This window comes from Ciconia boyciana, chromosome 1 (assembly GCF_034638445.1).
Source record: "Ciconia boyciana chromosome 1, ASM3463844v1, whole genome shotgun sequence".
Taxonomy (NCBI): Eukaryota; Metazoa; Chordata; class Aves; order Ciconiiformes; family Ciconiidae; genus Ciconia; species Ciconia boyciana.
In genome coordinates this window covers 69,974,437-69,994,802 of record NC_132934.1, presented here as the reverse complement: position 1 = coordinate 69,994,802, position 20,366 = coordinate 69,974,437, and the positions used below count along the sequence as shown (strand labels likewise).

The 20,366-nt window shown below is 45.4% G+C and overlaps 1 protein-coding gene across 50 annotated transcripts in view; it reads right to left on the bottom strand.

The window, feature by feature from the left end:
- Positions 1 to 1,390: 1,390 nt before the first annotated feature.
- Positions 1,391 to 20,366, bottom strand: part of CACNA1C (calcium voltage-gated channel subunit alpha1 C) — a 495,028-nt gene continuing 476,052 nt past the window's right edge. For 26 of the 50 annotated variants that reach the window (XM_072873331.1, XM_072873361.1, XM_072873386.1 and 23 more), the window contains 9 exons: positions 19,941 to 20,068; positions 18,663 to 18,812; positions 17,327 to 17,679; positions 16,402 to 16,428; positions 14,904 to 15,032; positions 14,321 to 14,430; positions 12,237 to 12,340; positions 9,084 to 9,407; positions 1,391 to 8,818 (listed from right to left, as the gene is read on the bottom strand). In XM_072873331.1, coding sequence (XP_072729432.1) covers positions 8,522 to 8,818; positions 9,084 to 9,407; positions 12,237 to 12,340; positions 14,321 to 14,430; positions 14,904 to 15,032; positions 16,402 to 16,428; positions 17,327 to 17,679; positions 18,663 to 18,812; positions 19,941 to 20,068 — 1,622 coding nt within the window. In that variant the 3' untranslated portion in view covers positions 1,391 to 8,521. The remainder of the gene's footprint in view (positions 8,819 to 9,083; positions 9,408 to 12,236; positions 12,341 to 14,320; positions 14,431 to 14,903; positions 15,033 to 16,401; positions 16,429 to 17,326; positions 17,680 to 18,662; positions 18,813 to 19,940; positions 20,069 to 20,366) is intronic. The other 24 variants (XM_072873350.1, XM_072873368.1, XM_072873536.1 and 21 more) reach the window with 2 other exon arrangements.

Genomic DNA, 20,366 nt, shown 5'->3' with positions numbered 1-20,366 from the left:
GCCAAGCCTGGTTTTACCCGGGGTTTGTCTTCGCGTTCACGGGTAAACGGAGGGGTTCCGAGGTCTGCGCGCTCAGCCTCTCCGGTGCACGCCTCTGGTTTCGGGTAAATACCGTCAGCACTAAAAACCGGCATCAGCAGCGGTCTGCAACTACCCAATAAAAAGCATTGTGCATGCTGTATTTTATATGTGCGCTGTATTTTTCCTATCGTGGGGCTATTCTAAATGCATCCAATTCACAGGGGGCTGTGCAAACCTTTTACTCGTTCCTGATGCTCACCGTGTTTCAGCTGTCTCACAGGTTTCACTTGGGGTTTTGCACCGTTCTTCACACTGTGGGACACCCACAGCCAGCTTTCACCCGGTTTTTGCAGTGGTTTTCACCTCATGGTTTTCACCCAAAGCTGTAGCCCGGCCCCAGGGAGCTCAGCTGGGTTTCCAGCTCAGTGAGCTTTTCGGCAAAGCTGACCCGTTTGCTGGGCTTCGACTGACGGCCGAGAGCACGGCGGTTTCATATGGTTTTGTGGTGGCAAACGTCTAACGGAGGGCTGGTCTGAGCCTGGAGATAACGAGGTTTCTGGTGATCGTCCTGCCATTCCAACGCCTCACGCTGATGACATCCACAGGTTTTAATCACCTCCTGGATTTTATCATTTTGTGACACCACTGATTAACAGTAGCAGCAAAGCCTGCAGTTCTGACATTTGCGTGCAAGTCAGGGAAAAATATATATACACACGTAATTGAAGAAAACCTTTTTTTCTTTAGACTTCGCTTGATTTCGCTTTGTATCTTAGACTTTGCTTTAGATTTCGCTTGATCTTATACCAACGCAGTTGGACTGAGTACGCTATGATTTATAGTGCTGCGACAGGAAATACAGTGCTCAGCTGGCATTGCAGGGTAATTGCTTGATAACCATGGTAGAACAAATTTGTTAAATCGAAAAGTAAATGCGTGGTATGCTACTTATTATCGTCCCATTAGCTTCATGGCTTATGTATATACTAATTACACTCTATTTAGGCTCCGGGCATTCATTTTTTGATGCATACGCTTGGTAAAAAAGAATCCTGTGGAGAAAATGTCAAGTGTGTGTGGTTATGCATGAGTCACGCTTTGGACATCATGACATGGCAGAATTTCTGTAGTGACAACAGTACAAAGAGTGATTTGATTTCCTAAGTTACTGTTTAACGGGGCAGGCTGTAACTGTCCAAGACTGCCCTGCCAGGCCCTGAAGTACACGGGAGAGCCCATGAATGGCAGCGGGACTGGCGGTGGGAAATAAGGGGCTGCAGGAAGCTGTCTTATTTTTCAGCCACTGCTGAGAGAAGGGAGCAATGTCAAAGGAGTTCTGATAACATTTACAATATTAAACAAATCTGGACATTGTTTAGAAATTTATTAGCAATTTTAAAATAACATCATTCCTTAGATAAAAATGCAATCTTACAGGAATATACATTTGTCCCACACAGAGATGACCCTATAGCTCACTGGCGGGCCATTCGCTCTCACTTTCCTCTGTTGATTTTAAAACGTGCGAGAGGGCAAGACGGACTCTGGCACTGATGACAGGCTTACATGACGGTTACAAACTGTACAGCATTATTTACAAAAGCATTTCTGTGGGTTCATGAAAACTAGATATAAAATTGTGGAAGGAGGTAAAGAATTGAGACGGGGAAGGGCTTGGGTGGAGGTGCAAGGGAGGGTGGGCAGGGAGTGTAGGGAAGAGTGTGAGAGGAGGTTTATATCCGGACTGATTTATACTTGAGAGAGATCATTTTACAGCTCTGGGCAATTCAAATGAAGGCAAAACACTTATATTTATCAACATTTATAGCTGATGATCAGAGCAGGAAATGATGCTCCAGGGCCTGAACTTAAGAGGTGCTGAGGAACCCCATCTTCCCTGAAGTCACTGGGAAACACAGGTATGCAGTACCTTGCCAGGCCAGACCCAAACCATGCAGATGCAGGCCAGATACAGTACCCCCCAGACCTTAAACAGTTTTGATCCTGCAGTGCTCAGTCATTGGCGCTGATGTGAATTCAGACTGAGTGAGAGATCAGCTCCTAAATTACACTTTCACTCCTGAAACTGGACTAGATTCCAACCACTTTGTGCCGGAATTCACCCAAAGCGACTTATCCCTTGCTCTACCAAGCGGCAATTGTTTGGAGGGAGATTCCATCATTCGGAATTGATTTTTAAGGCAGTTTTAAAAGTATCTCCCCCCGTTTTTGTGTGTGTGATGCAGCAATATTTGTCAAAGAGATATTTACAATCTCACTCCTCCTCCTCTGAAATCATCCCACATTCAAACTGTCAAGACTGAATAAGCCTGACCCAATCACTTCTATGAGCGATCATAAGGTTGATGACGTTTAGGTAGTATTGGCTGCCAGTCTACCTAGGTGCTTGAGATGGGAGCAGACTGGCTTAGGATGCTTAAAATATTAAAAACATTACAGCCTGTTTGGGAAAGAGCTTGCATTTTGCCTGGCTGGGCAAAATGCAAAATGCAACAGAAAACCATGGGTATTTCATAATCTGAACGATGAGGCTAATGAGCGGTGTCTGAGTGTGTGGGTCTGTCTTGAATAAGAAAATGCTTTGGAAAGGGGCTGTTTGAATGCTGGCAGAAAAACCTGTTGTTGGGTGGAGTGACGCCTGCTCTCGCCTGGGCTTGCCCCTGCTCTGCTGGGCCTGGGATGCAGCCGCTAACCCTGGCCTAACGTAAGGGCTGGGCAGAGTGCCGTGAACTTCAGGCTGCAGGAGTGGAGGCTGTCTGCGTGATGTGGGGTAGAAGAACAACTGCATGGGAGCATGGAGATGAACTCCTGATCGTGCCTAACTAAGCCCTTGGTAATGCTAATGAAGATTCCCTTATTACATCAGTCATTGGTGCTGCTCCTCTCAATTAGCCCTTTAGAAAGGGACTTGATTAAGTTGCCTAATTGTCTCCTGCCACCTGAGATCTCTGCCATCCAGGTGGGGCTGGTAGCTGTGACACCAGCCCTGGGGAAGAGTTGTGTCTTTCTGGACCAGCTGCTGCAGGCTGGGCAGAGTACTGTAGGGTATCTCAAGTGGCAGTAGATGCCCACATTTAGGCAACTGAGTCAAGCCCTGTGCCCCTAAAGAAGGCCCGGTTTTTATGCTCAAGTGTTAACAGTTAAGTCAAGTCCCCTGTAAGGGGCAGGGGAAGAATGGAGGATTTAACTAGAACACTGAAGTTTATATCAGAAGAGGGTTTTTTTTTCCATTCCAGTGTGATGCTACTGACTTCTCTGAAAGCAATTGGAGCCCAGTCTGTCTTCAGTACAGGACGTATCTCTCGGCTGTGCTTCTGCCCTCACCCGCCCCATCTCAGGGCCCTGTAGCAGCAAGGCCATAGTGGTTTCAGCTGTCCAGAAACAAAGCAGCAACAGAGAGCAAAGCTCCATGGACTGAGATCCCATTGGAAACCCTTTGGATCCCTGGGCTTGCTAACCCAGAATAAAACTTTAAAAACTTTGCAACATTCAAAAGCAGGAAAAAAGAAACCCTGTGCAGCTATTGAAATTTATATTTCCTAGACTTCTTTGGAGAAGAAAATAAATGGAGGAAAGATATAATCAAATTTTTCTGGCCCCAGTTCTGTTTTCCACATTCTCTGCATCAATACAACCTCCTTGGCCTCTAGTGCCCTCCATCCTTGTGTTAGCAAGATGGGAATGGGGACTTCTGACAGCCTGGAATATTTTCTTTATATGCACTACAGTTTTCATTATGGGAACTGATAAAATCTCACGGCTACCAGAAGCTCCCAACTGCATTTACTTATTTTATCAACTCTGTTGTGCTCCAGATTCCCCATTCAGTGTTCCTCTCCCCAACCCTGCCCCTGCCACGGGGACAGTCACAATGGGGCTGTGCATATATCTTAGGATACTCAGTTCTGTCTCAGTAGGGCTGCTTCACTTCAGCTCACTGGACCAACGGGTTGGGGTTTCTCATCTACACCTATGAAGCAAGGCCTCCAACTTCATCTGTGACACAGGTGAACAACCCCACGGGCTCGCAGTGCCGTCACCTCGTACGATTGTGTCTGTGTGCAAACGCGCATACTTTTCATACAGCAATCTGAAACTATCAGGCAGAAAAGACACAGGAGCCTGGCTGAGACCCATACAACTGTTATATTGGCGTCAGTCTAAAGAAAGCAATGATACATTGCTTTGGAAATTATCAAGAAATGTAAAAAATGCATTTGCCCTTTTTTTGTTGTTGTTGTTGTTGTTATCGTTGTCGTAGTCATCGGGGGCAGGGTTCTGAGTCAGAAAACAAAGCAGAAATAGATGCGATTCTGTACATGGCGCCTCTCTGGCTGTCCCTCCGTGCTGGGGTGTGGTGGGCAGGGTAATAAAACAGGCAGGACTGCTGCAGTAGCAGCAGCATCTACACCATCATCGTTCCCATGTCCAGCTGAAGAGGCAGATGATGCAGAAAAGGTCTGTGGATAACGAAACTCCAGCTCTGGATCACGAGTTCCACTTTCTTCCCCATCACGTCAGCCACACAGAAATAAGGAAGAAAAAAAGAAATGCACCCAATGTGGCTGGCCCAGTACTGCCTGGAATAATGAGCAGGAGTGATACAGGGAGGAGGTTTGTTGTTTTATAAGAAACGTCTTTAGTCTGCAGCGTACTCTTGCAAGTCAGAGATGCCCAGTGGCAAACAGCAGATCGTTTTCCCCATTCTTTCCTTTCCTTCCATGCCACTCCTCAGCCATCAGTTCCTTCAAAGCTTCCATCCACAGCACAGTGATTGTACCCACCATCCACTCCCATACACAGGGAAAGAAGGACATTCCAGGAACGAAACCTGCCCCCGCCTTCCCACCATCCCCCAGACTCTACCTCACCTGAAGGAGGCAGTAGCTCTTTGCTCAGGCCTGTCACAATGTGCACATCGGAAGTACCTCAAATGAAAAAAAAAAAGCCACCCTCCCCAGAAAGAGAAATTTGCACAGCCGGCACCAGCAATTACTAAATTTAACACCTGCCCCTCAAACCGTAAAAGTCATCTGCATTCTCTGCTAGCCATGTGTTTTCCACTGTGCAGGACCTAAGGGGTCTTCCAGCAGAGAGCGGGGTTTCCCCTGGCCATTGGAGGCTCTGACCCCTGGGGGAGTCGCAGCTTTCACCAGGAATACGTGTGGGGCATAATCCTTTCCACCATTTTCTTTCCTGTCAAGAAAAATCCTAAAAGATGACATGTGCTGTCAAGCGTCCAAAACACCTATTGCCACCACTAATTTAGATCAGTACTTTGTTTCTCAGGAGCAGAGAACACCTCTGTCTCCCACTGGGAGGGTCAGATGGACTTTCTAGTGGAAGAAAATGAGATAGGGAGCCCTTACACTGATTTAATTTTCAGAAACAGCCAGGCACAGCATTATTTCCTTTCAAGTAGCTTTGGAGCACTTCAGCACTAGCAGCAGCAAACTCTCAAAGGGAGACATGCTTGCGTGCCTGTCTCGATACAGGCACGAGGGATGGAAAGGAGGAGACTGACTGACATCAGCTGGTTACTTTCTCCAGGGAAGTCTTGAATTAGGACTTTGATGCCAGATGGTTGTATAAATGGATTCATATCTCTCTAGTTTAAAAGGATTTGGTTTTTTTCAAGGTATATTGAGCTGCTAGTGGCCTGTTCAAAATGACACTAAAAAAAGTGCACTGTCAAAAATACCCTTTGCTATTTCTGCTTTATGCCCCAGAAAATCAAGAAGAAAAACAGGGGCATTACAAAAATAATGTAATCAACATATGCAATAAATGATGTTCTCAGACATCTGCAGAAGCTCAATATTTGAATGAAAGTTTAGCTCTGAGTCAGGTCACACCTCCTAGCTCAGCACTGATCCGCAAGTTTGTAAACCGTCTTGAAAAGGGAGAAAAAACAGCAGTAGTCTAGACAAAAATCAGTTGCATAAAATCTAATACCTGCCTGGTTTTTCAGCCTCTCTCACAGGTTAGGGCCAAGTATGGGTGTGAGGAAAGTCAAGAAAGGTTCACACTCACTACTAGGGAAATATGGCTGGGACATGCTGTGCTGCCAGATGTTTTGTGACTTAGAATCTGACCCATCCACTAAAGTCTGGGAAGACGGATGAGACCATGCATAGGAACACAAAAAAGTTACTTAACATTTGCATCTGGACCAGACTGCAGCAATTCTCTCCCCCTCACTTACCCTCTGCTTTCAACCCAGCCCAGAATTAGATAATTCTACTTTGCTAATGATTCTGCCTTTTGCATTTGCTTGTCCCAGGATCCTGTTATAATCGATCAGGGTCAGCTATTCAATAAAAGAAATTTGAAAGCAGATTTTTATTTCCCTGCTCCTTGAATTGCTGGTGCCAGCTGAATACGTAGGATGGATCTGCCAAATGGGCTTGGGGGTCTTGCCACCCTCAAGTGGGATGAGACCTTTAGAGAAACTGAGCAAAAGGAAAGAGAACAAAGCCTGAATAAAACATCCCGGTCTCGGGAAGAAAGATTCTCTACCAATAAAGTCATCGTGCATGTTTAAAGGGAATGAGGAAGAAGGAAAATGAACACAAGATATGCAAAATCAGTAACGTTCAACCTGTCAGTGGATTGCAGAATAGTTACTTACACTAGGTACACTTTGTTCATTGTACAAATTAAAAAAGAAAAAAAAATAGTACCCCTTTCCCCAACCACACGTAGAAAAGCACTTAAAAGTTCAAAGGTAAAGCTTGGCACATTCCAAATACGAAATGATTCACTTGACATGCAGCAAAATATACAAGAAGTGGTTATTTTTTTTTTTTTAACAAACTTAATTCAATTCATTATCTTTGCTTGGCACAATTGCAATTCATTTTAAAAAAATATTTGAAAAATACTGAAACTGACCTGAATTCAAGTATAACGGTTTCTTCAACAGAAACATTATCAATGCAATAAAACATCACACGGAATATATCGAAGCGTAACGCCTTCTGGTTTTTTGTTTCCCCCCACCCCCGCGATTTTTTTCTATACAGTTTTAATGCCAACACAACTTACAATTTTATTTTAAAATTAATATTATTGCATTGTTTTTGCATATCTTGTGGAACAGAAAATGCAAAGAGTTACTGATTCCCCTTTCAAAAGCAGAGACAGTGGTTTGTTTTTGCATTCAAATGGCCCCAAATACAGATCTCCTGCAGCTCAAACCAGGATGTGGAGAACTGCATGCACTTACACACACATGCGTGCGCACGCACACTCGCTCCGTATTGCTCCCACACTCACAGGTATACTTAGCACTAAAAAGAACCCAGATCAATCACTCAAATGTGCGAGACTATATCAAGTGCATCGCCTACTATCTTTAAATTATAAAACAACAACAAAAAAAGGAGGTTTCAATTACTAGCAAATAAAATTACAAATTCTTGGTGTACATAATGGTTGGTAAAACTCGTCTATCGTTATACTTCTACCAAATTTCAATGGAGAAAAAAACCCAGTTTAAATAATACAACATGATCAAACCAATTTAACATTTGCAAAGGTGAAAATAAACCAAAACAAAAAGGTAGGTGATTACAAAATGTTGTAAACACTCCCTTCTCCCTCCAAAAAAATAATAATAAAATAGTCAAAATAAAAACTGCAACATGCTTTCAAGAAAATATCAAACCGCAAAACAAGGAGAGATCTACACAAGCCCACCACCACCTCAGCAAGTGCGGGGCAGGTCGGCTCCGCCCCGCCGCAGAGCCTGCTCCCCGCTCTCCCACTGGCTGGCATGGCTGGCTGTCTGAGCTCTGATTGGTCGGCAGGAGACTGCCTGAGCTCCGATTGGCTGGCAAGTGACTGCTTGAGCTCTGATTGGTTGGCAGGAGTGGCTGCCTGAGCTCTGATTGGTTGGCAGAGACCACTGCCTGGGAGTCTCGGCAGGGTTGGGCAGCGTTGCCACCTGCCCCTCGGACGCCCTCGGGCTTCTTCTGCTTCCTCCTCCCCTTCGAGGTACGGGAATCCACAGCAGAAGAAGTCTTCCTCTCCTTCCGATTCAAAGGGCCTTGGCTTTATGGAGACGGTGAGGCTCATACAGAATATGTGCAAAATGATTTTTACAAGCAAAGTTGAAAGACACCCGTTTGACGCAGGGTCCTTTTGGCTAGGGCCATCCACAGGAAGCTGAGGTTCCCCTTCGCGCTCGGGAGGCAGTCGTCGTTCCTTGTGCAGGGACTGAAAAAAAGAGGGAGCTGGCTCTCCTCCTCTTCTTCCTCCTCCTCCTCACTCTTCCTTCATGGACACGTGCTGGGGTTATATCCACTCCTGAAAAGCTTTCTTACACCACCCAACTCTGCGACTCGTCCCAACAGAAATGAATGAAGAACGCTGTTCCGGTTACTCCAGGTCACGAGAACAGTGAGGCACTTCTGAAACAAACCCATTAGGAACATTGAAACAAATAAAAAACCAGCATCGCTTCCAGCCCTGGCAACTACAGGCTGCTGATATAAATCCTGCTGTCCTTGAGCTCCTCCTGACTTTTTCTACAATCCGGGTTCTGCACCTCTTCCTCTTCCTCTCCTGCACTGTCCTGCCCTGGGTCCCTGCAGTTAACAAAAGGCAAGAGGTTGCCATTGGGGCTCTGCTTGCTGTTACCATTGAGAATGTTGTCTGCTGCATTTTCCATCTCTTCTATCGTCATGTCACAGGCATCTGCGAGCTCCTGGGTTGTGACCTCAATGAACTTTGGGTCTTGAGCAAACTGCATCAGTCCTTCCGAAATCAAGACCTTCAAAAGCAGGTAGGGAACCAGAGAAAGACATACGTTAGTACTCTGCATCATCAGCCCTATCGCACCCCATCACAACCCTCTTTACCACTGTATTTTCCCCAATGGTCCTTCTCCCATTCATGCTGCTAACCCCTGCTTGGAGGTGGGCTCTCCTACTCTTGGCATTGTGGGCAGCAATATATCTGTTGCCCTGCTCTTCTGAGGGCCGCATTTCTAGTTCGTCTTGACACTGCTCGTGTCCTTTGTGGCTCTGCAGTCTTACCGCTTCGACCAGGCTGCCAGCGCTGCCGTGAAACTGCCTGCTGCTCCCTCCGGTCTGGCTGGGGACAGTGAGGGAGACTGGCCTGGCTCTCCTTGGGCTGCTGCAGCCGGTGTTGTCAGTGTACCGAGAGCCGCAGTGTACTGACGGGAAGCTGCTGTTGAGCTTCTCACTGGACTCTGCCCCGTCGAGGCGCAGAGTCGGGATGGTCTGTTGCGGCCAGCCACGGCTGCAGGGTGTAGCGGGGGGCGTAGCACACAGCCGAGAGAACATGGTGGGGGAATGGCTTCGCTGGAGCAGGGGACTCAGGCCGGCCACTGCTAACGCCTGCGGACAGAGGAGGAACAAGGCGAGTGAGAACCTGCTCTTAGCAGCAGGGCTGGAAGGAGGAGGTGCTAGAGAAACTACCCATGAAAGGCCTGGAGTGTCTCAACGCTTGTGAAAACAGCTACTAGCTCCTGGAACGGTTTGGATGTTTCCTGCAAACTCATTTTGCAAGCTTTCCTTTAAATGGTGTATCCTGCGCTAGTGCGAAGCACCAGACAGAAAACTCTGACGACTGCAGTTCTTCAGCCTTGGAGCCACTGTACTGACAGGAGGGATGCAGCCCCACTCCCCACAGCCTTGCCAGAAACATCACCTCTTCTCCAGTGGGTGAGACAGCAATTCATTTTCCCACCACTGCCACCACCCACACCGCTAGCTTTTACTGCCAATTGCTGTGTTTTCTGTAAGTATCTACTGTGGAATCTGAACGGATACCAGATGTGAATTTTAGATGTGTCTGCAGTTGGCAATAACTATAAATTCACCACTGGATTTTAAGGCATCTGCTGTTGGTGGGAGGATCAATATCTGATGATTATACTTTGAGCCACCCCGTCCTTCCTGTAATCACATACACAACCTCTGAGTCACACAGCATGCTTTTACAACAAATTTCTCAAGAAGCACAGGGCTGGACTGATGCCTTATTCATGGTGACTGCTGCCTTGTTCCATAAGCAATGCCGTCAGAGTCATAAGCTCATCTCACAGAGCTCACTACTGCCTAGTATGAGCAAATAAATAAATGCATAGAAAATACAAAAGCATGTGGATTGTGTTGCAGAGAATCCTCTTGTTTGGGTTGGGGTTAGTCTCATCCAGCTTCAGCTATCCAAAGGCTATGCGTTTAGTGTAAGCTAACTGTGTAGAGACACCAGTGAGCCTCCTGCCTCTTTTGGATACCTGCCTGAAAATGCTGTCTGGAGGACAAGACTTAGACAAGACTTGTACTTGCCGTTTGGAGATGCTCTTTCTCTCTATTGACCACAGTGAGACTGAACTGACCGGTTTAAGCTAGACAGCTAACTTTAAGGTATCTAAAGTTAAGTGAAGCTCAGTCCATCTGCCACTGAAATCCTTGGGAACTGATAATGGTGCTGCGCTGATGATTTCAGTAACAGATGAACAAAAGAATCAACTATTAGTCACCTACAAGCTTCACCTAGATTTTCTCAGGAATTAGACGTCAGACTCCTACCAAATTTCAGTGAGGAAGCAAGCAAGCCCTTAAAAATTAACCTCTGTAAGTCATGCCCTGCAGGCTATGATGGCCTCAGCACATCCCTTAAACTGCCAGGACTTCAAGGAGAGCTGTAGATCTGTCAGGCAGGACAACTGAACCAGTTTTTCAGCTTGTTGGCAGAAACATATACAAGGTGTTTTATCCAAAATGTAAGGTACTGAGGAGGTTGAAAGAAGCTCTTAGGGATTGCTTTGGGCTTCAGCTGCATGTATTTGCATATCATGATGTATGAGTATTTCGTGAGAATACCCCTTCAAGCATTCACGAGCAAACGAATCCATTGCGCTTAGTGGATGCAACCTTTCCCCTTTATGTTCTTGTTTTAAGCACTGTAGTAGGCTAACATTTTTGTAAACATATGAACACTGCTGAGTGTTGTCAGCTGGAGGCCAGATGCCTATTTCCAAGTAACCCTTCAGTCTGGCTGAGTGACACTGGGGTGGGTAGAGCCCCCTCCCTCTAGGTTTGGAGCTGCATGGCGGGATGAGGAAGGGTGAAGTAGCTCCCTCCTCTTTGTACAGGTTGGAGGGAGGTGATTCTGCTGGCTGGGTGCGCTGAGAGAGTGGGAGGCATGGGTCCCCTCTGCCTGGCCTGCCGTGGGAGGGCAGAGTGTCTCAGGAGGGCTGTTGCTGCTGTGGAGAAGATGGGAAGCTGTTTCCTGCCTGCTCCTCCCTGCCCCAACACATTTGCTGGTTGTCCCTGCCACAGCTGTAACTCTCTGCAGACCACTGCTTTCTGGAGCTTGATCCTTAAAGGATAACTGGCTGGGCATGGAGGTGAGCAAAGCCAGGGAGCCTCAAGCATGCTCATCTCTCACTCCTCTGCCCTGACTTCGCACTCCTCCGCCCTGACTTTGCACTCCTCCCGCCCCTGCTGCGTGGCATTTTCTGCCCCTGTGGCAGCCTGGGGCGGTGGGGAGGCCATTCTGCCCTGCCCTGGGGGACTGCACAGAGCAGGACGCCTCACTTGCAAGGCTGGCACTACCATCTGCACCTGTATCTTTTATGGTGACAAAAAGTGGCGTCATCAAACTAAAAGACACAAATCTACTTTGGACTATGACAGCTGGCTAATCATGTAGGTATGTGCCTAAGCATACATTTGCTAGGTTGCTGAATGCAGTTACAAAGGGCTTAAGAAGCTGATTAATTACATGCAATCAGTTTATGTTTTAAAATGATTAATTACAGTTACTGGTTACCTTTAATATGAAAGTAGACCCTGCACATTTTATTCATATGCATACTACCATCAAAGCCAGTGTAATTGCACTGCAGCATGCAATTTGGGTAGTTATTTTTATCTTTTAGCTAGTTTTTTATTTTACTCTTTCATGGACATCAGAAAATGATAGCTCTGCTGAATCCAAAGGACATGTTCCTGTAGCATTCTTCTGGGAATGATAAAAATCCTGAAAGCAGGAATGAGCATGATGACAAATACTATTTCTAAAAATTGGACCTTTGATATGGGTGAGAAACTATCCCAAATGGTTTTTAAAAAGTTGGTTGGAATACAGTGGGAGGGCACTGCAGATGGTAGAGTCTCAGTTATATTGCTGGACCCTTTGTGGCTATTAATGCTTACCTGATGATGTACCAGATGCAAAGGCAGAACTGTCTTCTGTGAGACGTCGACGCCCTGGTTTTTCTGTCTTTTCAGACACTCTAAGTGAAAAGATGCTCTTCGACCTGAAACAGCAATCACACACAACTGTGTCCATCACTCATACTACACTACAGTTAGTCTGATTTAAATTTCTTTTAGTGCAGCCCCATTGGAGATACAGCAAAGACACCCACATTTTAGGCTCTGTCCACTTTCCCTCAACACCTTGCCCTTTCCAAAGCATTTATATTTACAAAAAGCAGTCAAGCATCATGGACCAACCAGCACTACCTTCCAAGCAAGCTGCAAGATTAAATTCTGGATGATGATTTTTATTTTTCCTCTTTTAAAACACTGTCCTAGTAGATGATGCAGCTCATTTCCCTCCTAAGCAGTGGAAGTGTTCTCAGACCTCTCTGGTTCAGGTAAAGCCCTCAACGGGACTGATGGTGGCAACTGAGGCTCTGGTGCTGTGCCTGGCTGTACACAACATGCAGGAGGGGACATCAGGCTGCTCAGGTGACATCAGCCTCCTGCTTGCATGTGATCTGTGTCCCTTAGCTGCCAGACATACCACAGTTTATGAGGCTATGTCTATAGCAAGGTCAAGTGGAAGTGAATTAATCAATGGTTGAATTCACTGGTGAATGGAAGCTGCTTATATAGACATGAAGCATTTTCAAAATTTGGAAAGAAGGGAAGAGAAAACAGTTTCTATCTCTTGGGGAAAAAAAAAGGATTTTAGGGGGAGCTGTTGAAACAGTTGCATTTTTTACTTGCTATAAAATTAAACTTTACTTCTGTAAATATGAGAAAGGTACTCCCTATGCAGGAATTTAAAAGTACTGCAAAGTATGTTTATGAAAAAATTCACAGGCTTTACTTCTGAAGAATGGCAGATAAATCCAGTATTAAAGATAGAGCTGCATGACACGCTAAAATATTTTGTGGACTTGATCCTGTTGACATTTTTCTAAAGAAGGAAAGAAAATTGGAATTCTGAAAATAGTAAGTATCTATAATATTGATTTGTTGAGAAAAGGCCATTTCAGGGGTTGGGGGAAACTTGTGATATAACCCAGAGAATTAATGCTACAATGCAGATAAAAAGTATTTCCTCTTTCTAGAGAAAAAACTAGTAAAATGAGTATGACATCACTGTGTAAATATTCACTAGAATGTAGTTAATGAAGCATTGTATTGAGGACTGACTGCAAATTTGGCCTTACAGATGGAGATAGGAATTGTCATTGCCTAATATTTTAAGTTTTGAAATAAAGTAAATGCTTTTAAAATACTCAGTTGTAGAAGCATCCTGAAGGATTTGAGTGAAGACTCAGTAGCCTCAGTTTAAACATTACACTACCTAGTCTGTCACTTTTATTTTGTAAGAATATATTTTATATACAGGATTCTTTTTAGTTTCTCCCCTAAATGTCCTTTTTCTCCACACCAGTACTCAGGAAAAAGGCTGAAAAATATTCTACATAAAAAAGCTCATTTTCTTCCAGACTCTCACATTTGTCCTGATACTTCCATAAAATCTTGTGATTCATGGATTTCACCTGAGTGTAGTCTGCACGCTGAAGCACTTGAAAATCTCCAGGTACAATTAGAGCAGAAAGCAAATTTGTATTGTATTAACTTAATCTGGAATTCACTGTTTTCCTCATAGCGGACAAAAGAGACAACCTCTCCTTTCTCCCTGCTGAATACACTCAGAACAGAACACCATATACTCAAGGCTAGCCCATTCAGTGACTCCTTGGTGATTGTTTGGAGAGTCTACAGTGCTCTAATAAACTGCACTAATTCACAGGCAGGCTTAATCAAACAGATCACATGGACTATTCAAACAGCCACAGATTCATCTACTGACTGAGCATAAAGTCAGTGGAGTCACGTGCATGATTGTATGCAGGCTGTGGGATTCCTGGTCTCATGAGCTAAATGCAGCAAACAGCAACACCCATGCCCACACACACTGGGATTCCTCCAGCAAGATATGAGAACTCAGTCGAGGCAGAGGAGAGCACAGCCCGCATGTCACGCTGGGATGTTACCTAGTGCTGAGGAGCACAGAAACCCTTTCTTCGGAGAGTGCCGGGTGTCCTCTCCTTTGTTGTTTTCTGGTGGAGTAAGTTGTCTGTTTTCATCATCTTGGTATGCAAGCCTGGAAAGGAGAACAGAGGGATTCTGGAAAAGCAGCTGATACTGGACAGAATAACCCCTCTTCCAGTAGGGAAGCCAGGAACATCATGCTATCAAATGGATGCAATAGCGAGCTAACTTCGAGCTATAACTGGTCCAGGAGCAGTAAGAGAGGCCATGAGACAGAGAATGCTCTAAAGAGATCTGGGAACATTAGATGGTGGAAGTGAATGGGGGCAGGAGGCCCTGCAGATTCAGATGTCTCATTCAGAGGAGAAGGAAAATCCTAGGTGAGAGAGATCCTTTTCAATGTTACTGCTGAGAGCTGAACTGCATTTTTTTAAAAATTATTTTCTGATATTTGAGTTGTCTGACTAAAGTCTTCTGGCCTTATCCCATAAATTGAAATTTTTGTAGAAAAACGTTACCTCTTCCCACCTCTCCCCTTTAATTAAAGAACCACCCAAACACCTTGACTAAAGCTGCAAAGCTCACATTTCAGTAGAGAGCAGACTTGGTTCACTACAGTACTCAATGTCTTCATTCAAATTTTCATCATAAGTCTCATCCTGAGACACTTCCTCTTGGCAAACAATTGCCAGCTGGCTGTCTCTGGAACTGGAGCTAATGAGCAAAAAAGACAAGTCAAGATATGGAGATGGTAAAGACAACCTGTTATAAAGACAAGAATGACAGTCTCCATCTGTCTCAGTTTATTATAACGTTGAAGAGCTATCATAGAAAAATCAATGACTGAACAGAGCTGCAGAGTTCACAAACACAAAGCAACAACCTTTTCCTGTGTCCTCTTTCAGAGGAAGAGTTTCTTAAATCAATGCTGAACAATACTGTAAACATATTATTGTCATTTGTGACTACATGTAATCCATAAATGTGCATGTCACACTGACTACATTTCCAAAGATACACCTCACTGAACTCAAAGTAAAATCTGAGATGGGCTCTTGGAAATACAGCTTTTCCCTTGTTGCAAAAGCCTTGGCTACGAATTTCAGAGAAGCCTCCTAGACACTAACGGTAACCTTCTCAGCTCTGGTGTATGGTCTTTGCTTCCCAAATCCCCTACTCTGCACCATCTCTCCCCTCTGCCTACTGTTCATGCTCTTGTTCCTTGCTGTCTTTTCCATCTTTGGTCCCTTTTTTCTCAACACTAACTGCAGAGTGCTTCTTCTGAATTCAGTAGGATCTGTTCAAACCCTTAAGCGTGACAGCCCTTAATTCCCTGCTTGCCTCCTCCTTGTCCCTCTGTTGCACGTCTCGGCCCTCATATTTCACTTCATTCTGAGTCTGTGTTTTCTGAGGAGTAAAGTAAAATCTGAAGGTAGTGTGAATCTTTGAGATACCGACATGGAGGTATTGGAGCCAATGTCAGTCTGCTACTAGCATTCACAGAAGAGAGCTGTGTGGCAGGTTTTTTTCAACTTTCAGGGACTGGATAGGAAACATTATTTTATCATTTGATTTGAGCAAAAAGCACTAGAAGAAATGTGCATATGCATTATATAGAACAGCCTGTAGGACAGTGCTGGAGTGACCTTCCTGCTGAGATGGGAGGCACGTAAAACTGCTAAGGTGTAGAGGGGAGAAATCAGCACACGGCAGCTCCCCCTATTCAACAGTCTGTGTTTAGCCAAAACCGTACAGAATTTTTGTATGAACATGCCAGGGTGTACTTTGCTGTGCTGTGATCAGAGAGTGCCTAGATGTGTGAGCCCAGCTAGAAACTCTAAAAACCCCTCAAATCTAGAAACCAACTAGAAACAGTCCATGCATCACTACCTGCCTGTGGGCAGAAAAGCCCAAGTTGGGAGTATTTTCTGGAGATGTCATGGTGATCATTACCTCTTTTTCAGCCCTACTGACACCAAAAAGAAGAGCTTATATTCAGCATTAATGAGGATTTGGACTTTCAATGGGACAAACAATGGGATTTACACCCAGAGACCATTAGAGTATGAGGGAGAACACGTACCGTCCCAGCGTTTCGTAGTAATGCGTCCTAATTCAAGGAAGGTACCCAAGGAAGCAAGGAGAGAAAAGAACACCATGTTAGCAGTGTCACATCAGCACAAGTCAGCAAGGGGGAGGGCAGATGGTAACACATGTTGTGCAACTCCTGTGGCCTCCCTCAGGAAGGCACAAAATAGAAAAACCAGTGGACTCTTTTTACTTGGGCAATTCTGCACCCACTGAATTTCCTCCGTCTTATTGTCCTATTCTGTCCTTTGCTGGGGCAGCATTTCTCCACCTTCTCACATTGCCCACCCTCTGCACTGAAAAAAAATTTCCAGCTCCTTCCTGCTGTTACTGAAATGGTTAAAGAAATCCCCCGCTGATAAAAATTGTACTCCTTTCGTATTAGTAATCTGTCTGTAGACAGCCTGAAAGCTGTCCAGAGAAGGGGATTTTCGTTGCTTGGTACAGTATTGCATTTCTGAAAACCTTGCCTCCCTCTTCCCAGAATGCGTTTGGTGACCTCTGTAGGGATGTGACCCACTGAATGAAAAACCACTGACTTCCACAAAACTCCCTATTGGGTGCTTAAAAGATGAATTGCAGTCCCTTTGTCTTTCAGTTAGCAGTTGATAAAACACCTCCCTGTGGTGAAAGAGGGATAAATAAGGCTCCTTTTGGTCTTTACAAAGGTTTCTTCATGATAAAGCCCAAAGAAATCAAGTGTGTTGGTCAGTGAGAGTGCTGCTTCTTTGCAGTGGTCAACTGATGCATATCTGTTTCGCTGTGGGCTTTGGCACAAGTGGAGAACCAGGAGGCTCAATCTAGGCTGTAGGCTGGGCAGTGTCTGGTGGGTGACTTCAGCTAGGCAGCAGTGCTCTTGTGTTTGCATGCATGTTCCTCTCCCTGGTCCCTTGACCCACTCTCTGCTCTGTGAAGCTTACCTTTTGGAAGGTAGTTTCCAAGGAGCCTCCTGCACACGTATGGTGGGTGACAAGGGGGTCCCGTGGCCTTCCACTGTGCTGACGGTGCTGGGGTAGCTGGGTGGGCTGGGGAAGCGGCACAGGGCAGTGTTGTTGGCATTGTTGATGTTGGCATTGGAGCCTGAAGATGAGTAGCTGCTGGGAGTGAAGGTGGAGTCCACTAACTTCTCATGAGATGGAGACTCGGTATCTCCCTGGTTGTTGCCAGACTTATTGATGTGCAAAGGTCGCTGGGTGGTGAATGTCTGGGGGAACGCACTCCTGCCATCACTTTGGTAATAGCTGACATGGTTTCCAAACAAGCCTCCGGCTCTCTGTCAGAGAAACAGAAATTATTTTCCCTTTGTGAGAAGATATGCAAGGGCCCTGGTGGTTCCTGCTTAGCCTGTTGTTGAGGAAAAAAAATGTGAGGACCATGATGGCACTAGTGCTCTCTCTGCCAGAGGACAGCGCATGGACTTCTCTGTCAGAGAGACTAGGTACAGCCAGGCTGTGAAAGCTTTAGCTTTCTAAGATATTTCAGAGGACTGGCCAGGTGCATAGGTGAGGCGAAGGTGTCTCTACACCTCCCACCAGTCCTGGGAGTGCAAGACTGGGTAGGGATGCAAGAATCAGATAACTGCTCTCCAGTTTTTACAGTGCAGTTACAAAGCAACATTTAGACATGAGAGGGAATTTGAGAAGGGCACCAGAAACTGTTAATCACCTGGAGGAACAAATGAAGAAAGATTTAATGAGCCAGTTACGTAGTGTTTAGATGATGAGTAGTGAAAGGGACTGACAGCACCTTTCTGTAAGGAAAGGAGGAAAATGCCAAAGGAGAGGAAATATTACCGGAGGAGACAATTACAAGAAATAGGAATGAAATAAGAAAGAGAAGATTTAGGTAACTTGCTCAGAAAATTTCCTCCTTCCATAGGAGCTCTGTTGGGTTCTGGTGTACTTTTTGGAAGGACAGTACTTGTGCCAGTGAAAGGAGGAGTGAACAAAATACCGAAGTGTGCCTGGCTGCTGCTCTACAGATGGTAGGATGGCTGAACTTATCTGTTCTTCAGACTCTTTGGCCATTCTCATTCTGATTTTATTTAGGATTTATGAGGGAAACTTCCATTGAGAAGAAAATGGGATAAAAACTGTGCAAAGATCTCAGGACCTGGCACTCTGAGTCCACCACTCTAGGGTCTAGAAAACAAGAAGGAGGGCCCAGCTGCAATACAGAGTGCATAAAAGAGAACGTAGCACTCCTTGAGCTTGGCTGCTGGTCTAGCCTCAGCTTGTAAACTTGTTCAGCACCTACCCGGAAGATATCATCTTCAGAGGCAGCAGAAACAGCTTCTTTCATGGCCTTATCTAGCTCTTCTTCAGCTGTCAGGTCTCCAGAAATTGCTCGTCGGATCTCTGGCCCAATGTCGTGAAGTGTGCGCAGACCAGCCTGCAAAACAGCAAACTATAGAGCTTCATATCTCCGAGTGGGTATATGAGAAATAAAAGCAGTGCTATTTCTTCCTAAGCACTGTGAAGGCCCCAGCTCCTAGAAAAACACCAACAAATTCTATTCTTTCATCTCCAGCTTAGAGAGGGAGAAACTCTTAGCAATTAGAGCGGGAGAAACTCTTAGCAATACAGGAATGTTTGTTGCTAGTCCCCTGGCTTCATCACAGCAGGACATAGACATAAATCCACAGGCTTGACTAAGCAAGTCTGCATACTTTCAACTTTGGGTTCTCAGATCCACAACCAGAAGCCCTAGAGCAGCCACAGTTCCAGCTGAACCATGTACTCGGCGCCTCTGAAAATCTCTTATTTTTAATCAGCAGCTTAAATATGGATTTAATAGCGAAACTTCTGGCATCTGGACCTGGACAGTCCTCAACCCCTCACTGACTGGAATCTGTTCCAGGGAGTCCATCCAGGAAGGTAAGCTGTGGGTATGCCGAGACCTCAGTCTGTATCTGTGCCTGTGTCAGAGCACTTTTTAGCTTGCTGGAACTCCAGAGTGGCCCTTCTTCCTTACTCTACATTCAAGGGACATAAATGGTGCCGCTTGTACAGTCAATGGGGCTTTCTTGTTCTTTCACACAGCCTGGTGGTCCAGCCAGTGAATATGTAAGCACAATGGTGAACAGATCCCAGATCTTAGAGCTTGGTGCCCTGTCCATTGGATGGCCTTGGCATTTAGGCTTGCTTTTTGCTTTTTAACTGATTTTGCCTGCTGGCAACTTGCTCTCCCTGACCCTGTTATAGTGATTCCCCTCAGAAAGGGTAGAATGAATGTGGTAATAAGCAAATGTCTGCAGGACACTTCATACCAGTTCTCTAAAAGGAACCCAAATTTCAATTACCAGCAGATTGATAAACTGGATATACCTCACTTGTGCCTTCCCCCTCCAGAGCTAAGGGATGTGGCCCATGGTACATACACGTTTATCCAAAAGGATTGATGTGGTAATTTGAGGGGTCTACAAGCTCCTTTCCAGTGGGGATAGACCATTGCAGCCCCCAGAATGGTTGCAAGGGAAGCAGGGTCAAATGCCTCTACTGTACCACCCCTGTCCATCCTGTGCCCGCTTGTCACCTGCAAGGAGAGTGCGTTGCGCTGCGAGGGCTTGCCCACCAGTCCCTGTTCTTTACGTTTCTTGAACTTCCGGAAATACTCCTGAATCAGGAAAGTGGCGTAGAACTTCCCGACGGTCACCTCGTCATCTGTAAAGAGGTATTAAAAAAAATTAAATAAGCCACTGATTTTAAACAGTGTATTTGCTAATGTGAGCCTTGCAATTCACAGCAGAAACACTAGGCACCACAGTACATCTCTGCTTTTTATGGCGTCACGATGCAGGGCTGAAGGAAGGGATTGCTCCACAGCCAGAGCTTGCTGTAAGTAGTTACGAGGAGAGGTGCACATGGCATTTGGATAGACTGGCTCTGCTGGCAGAGAACCCCTGTAGCTATTCACCTCTGGATGTACATTGTTTATGGTGAAGTGCCTCTAACCTTTGCA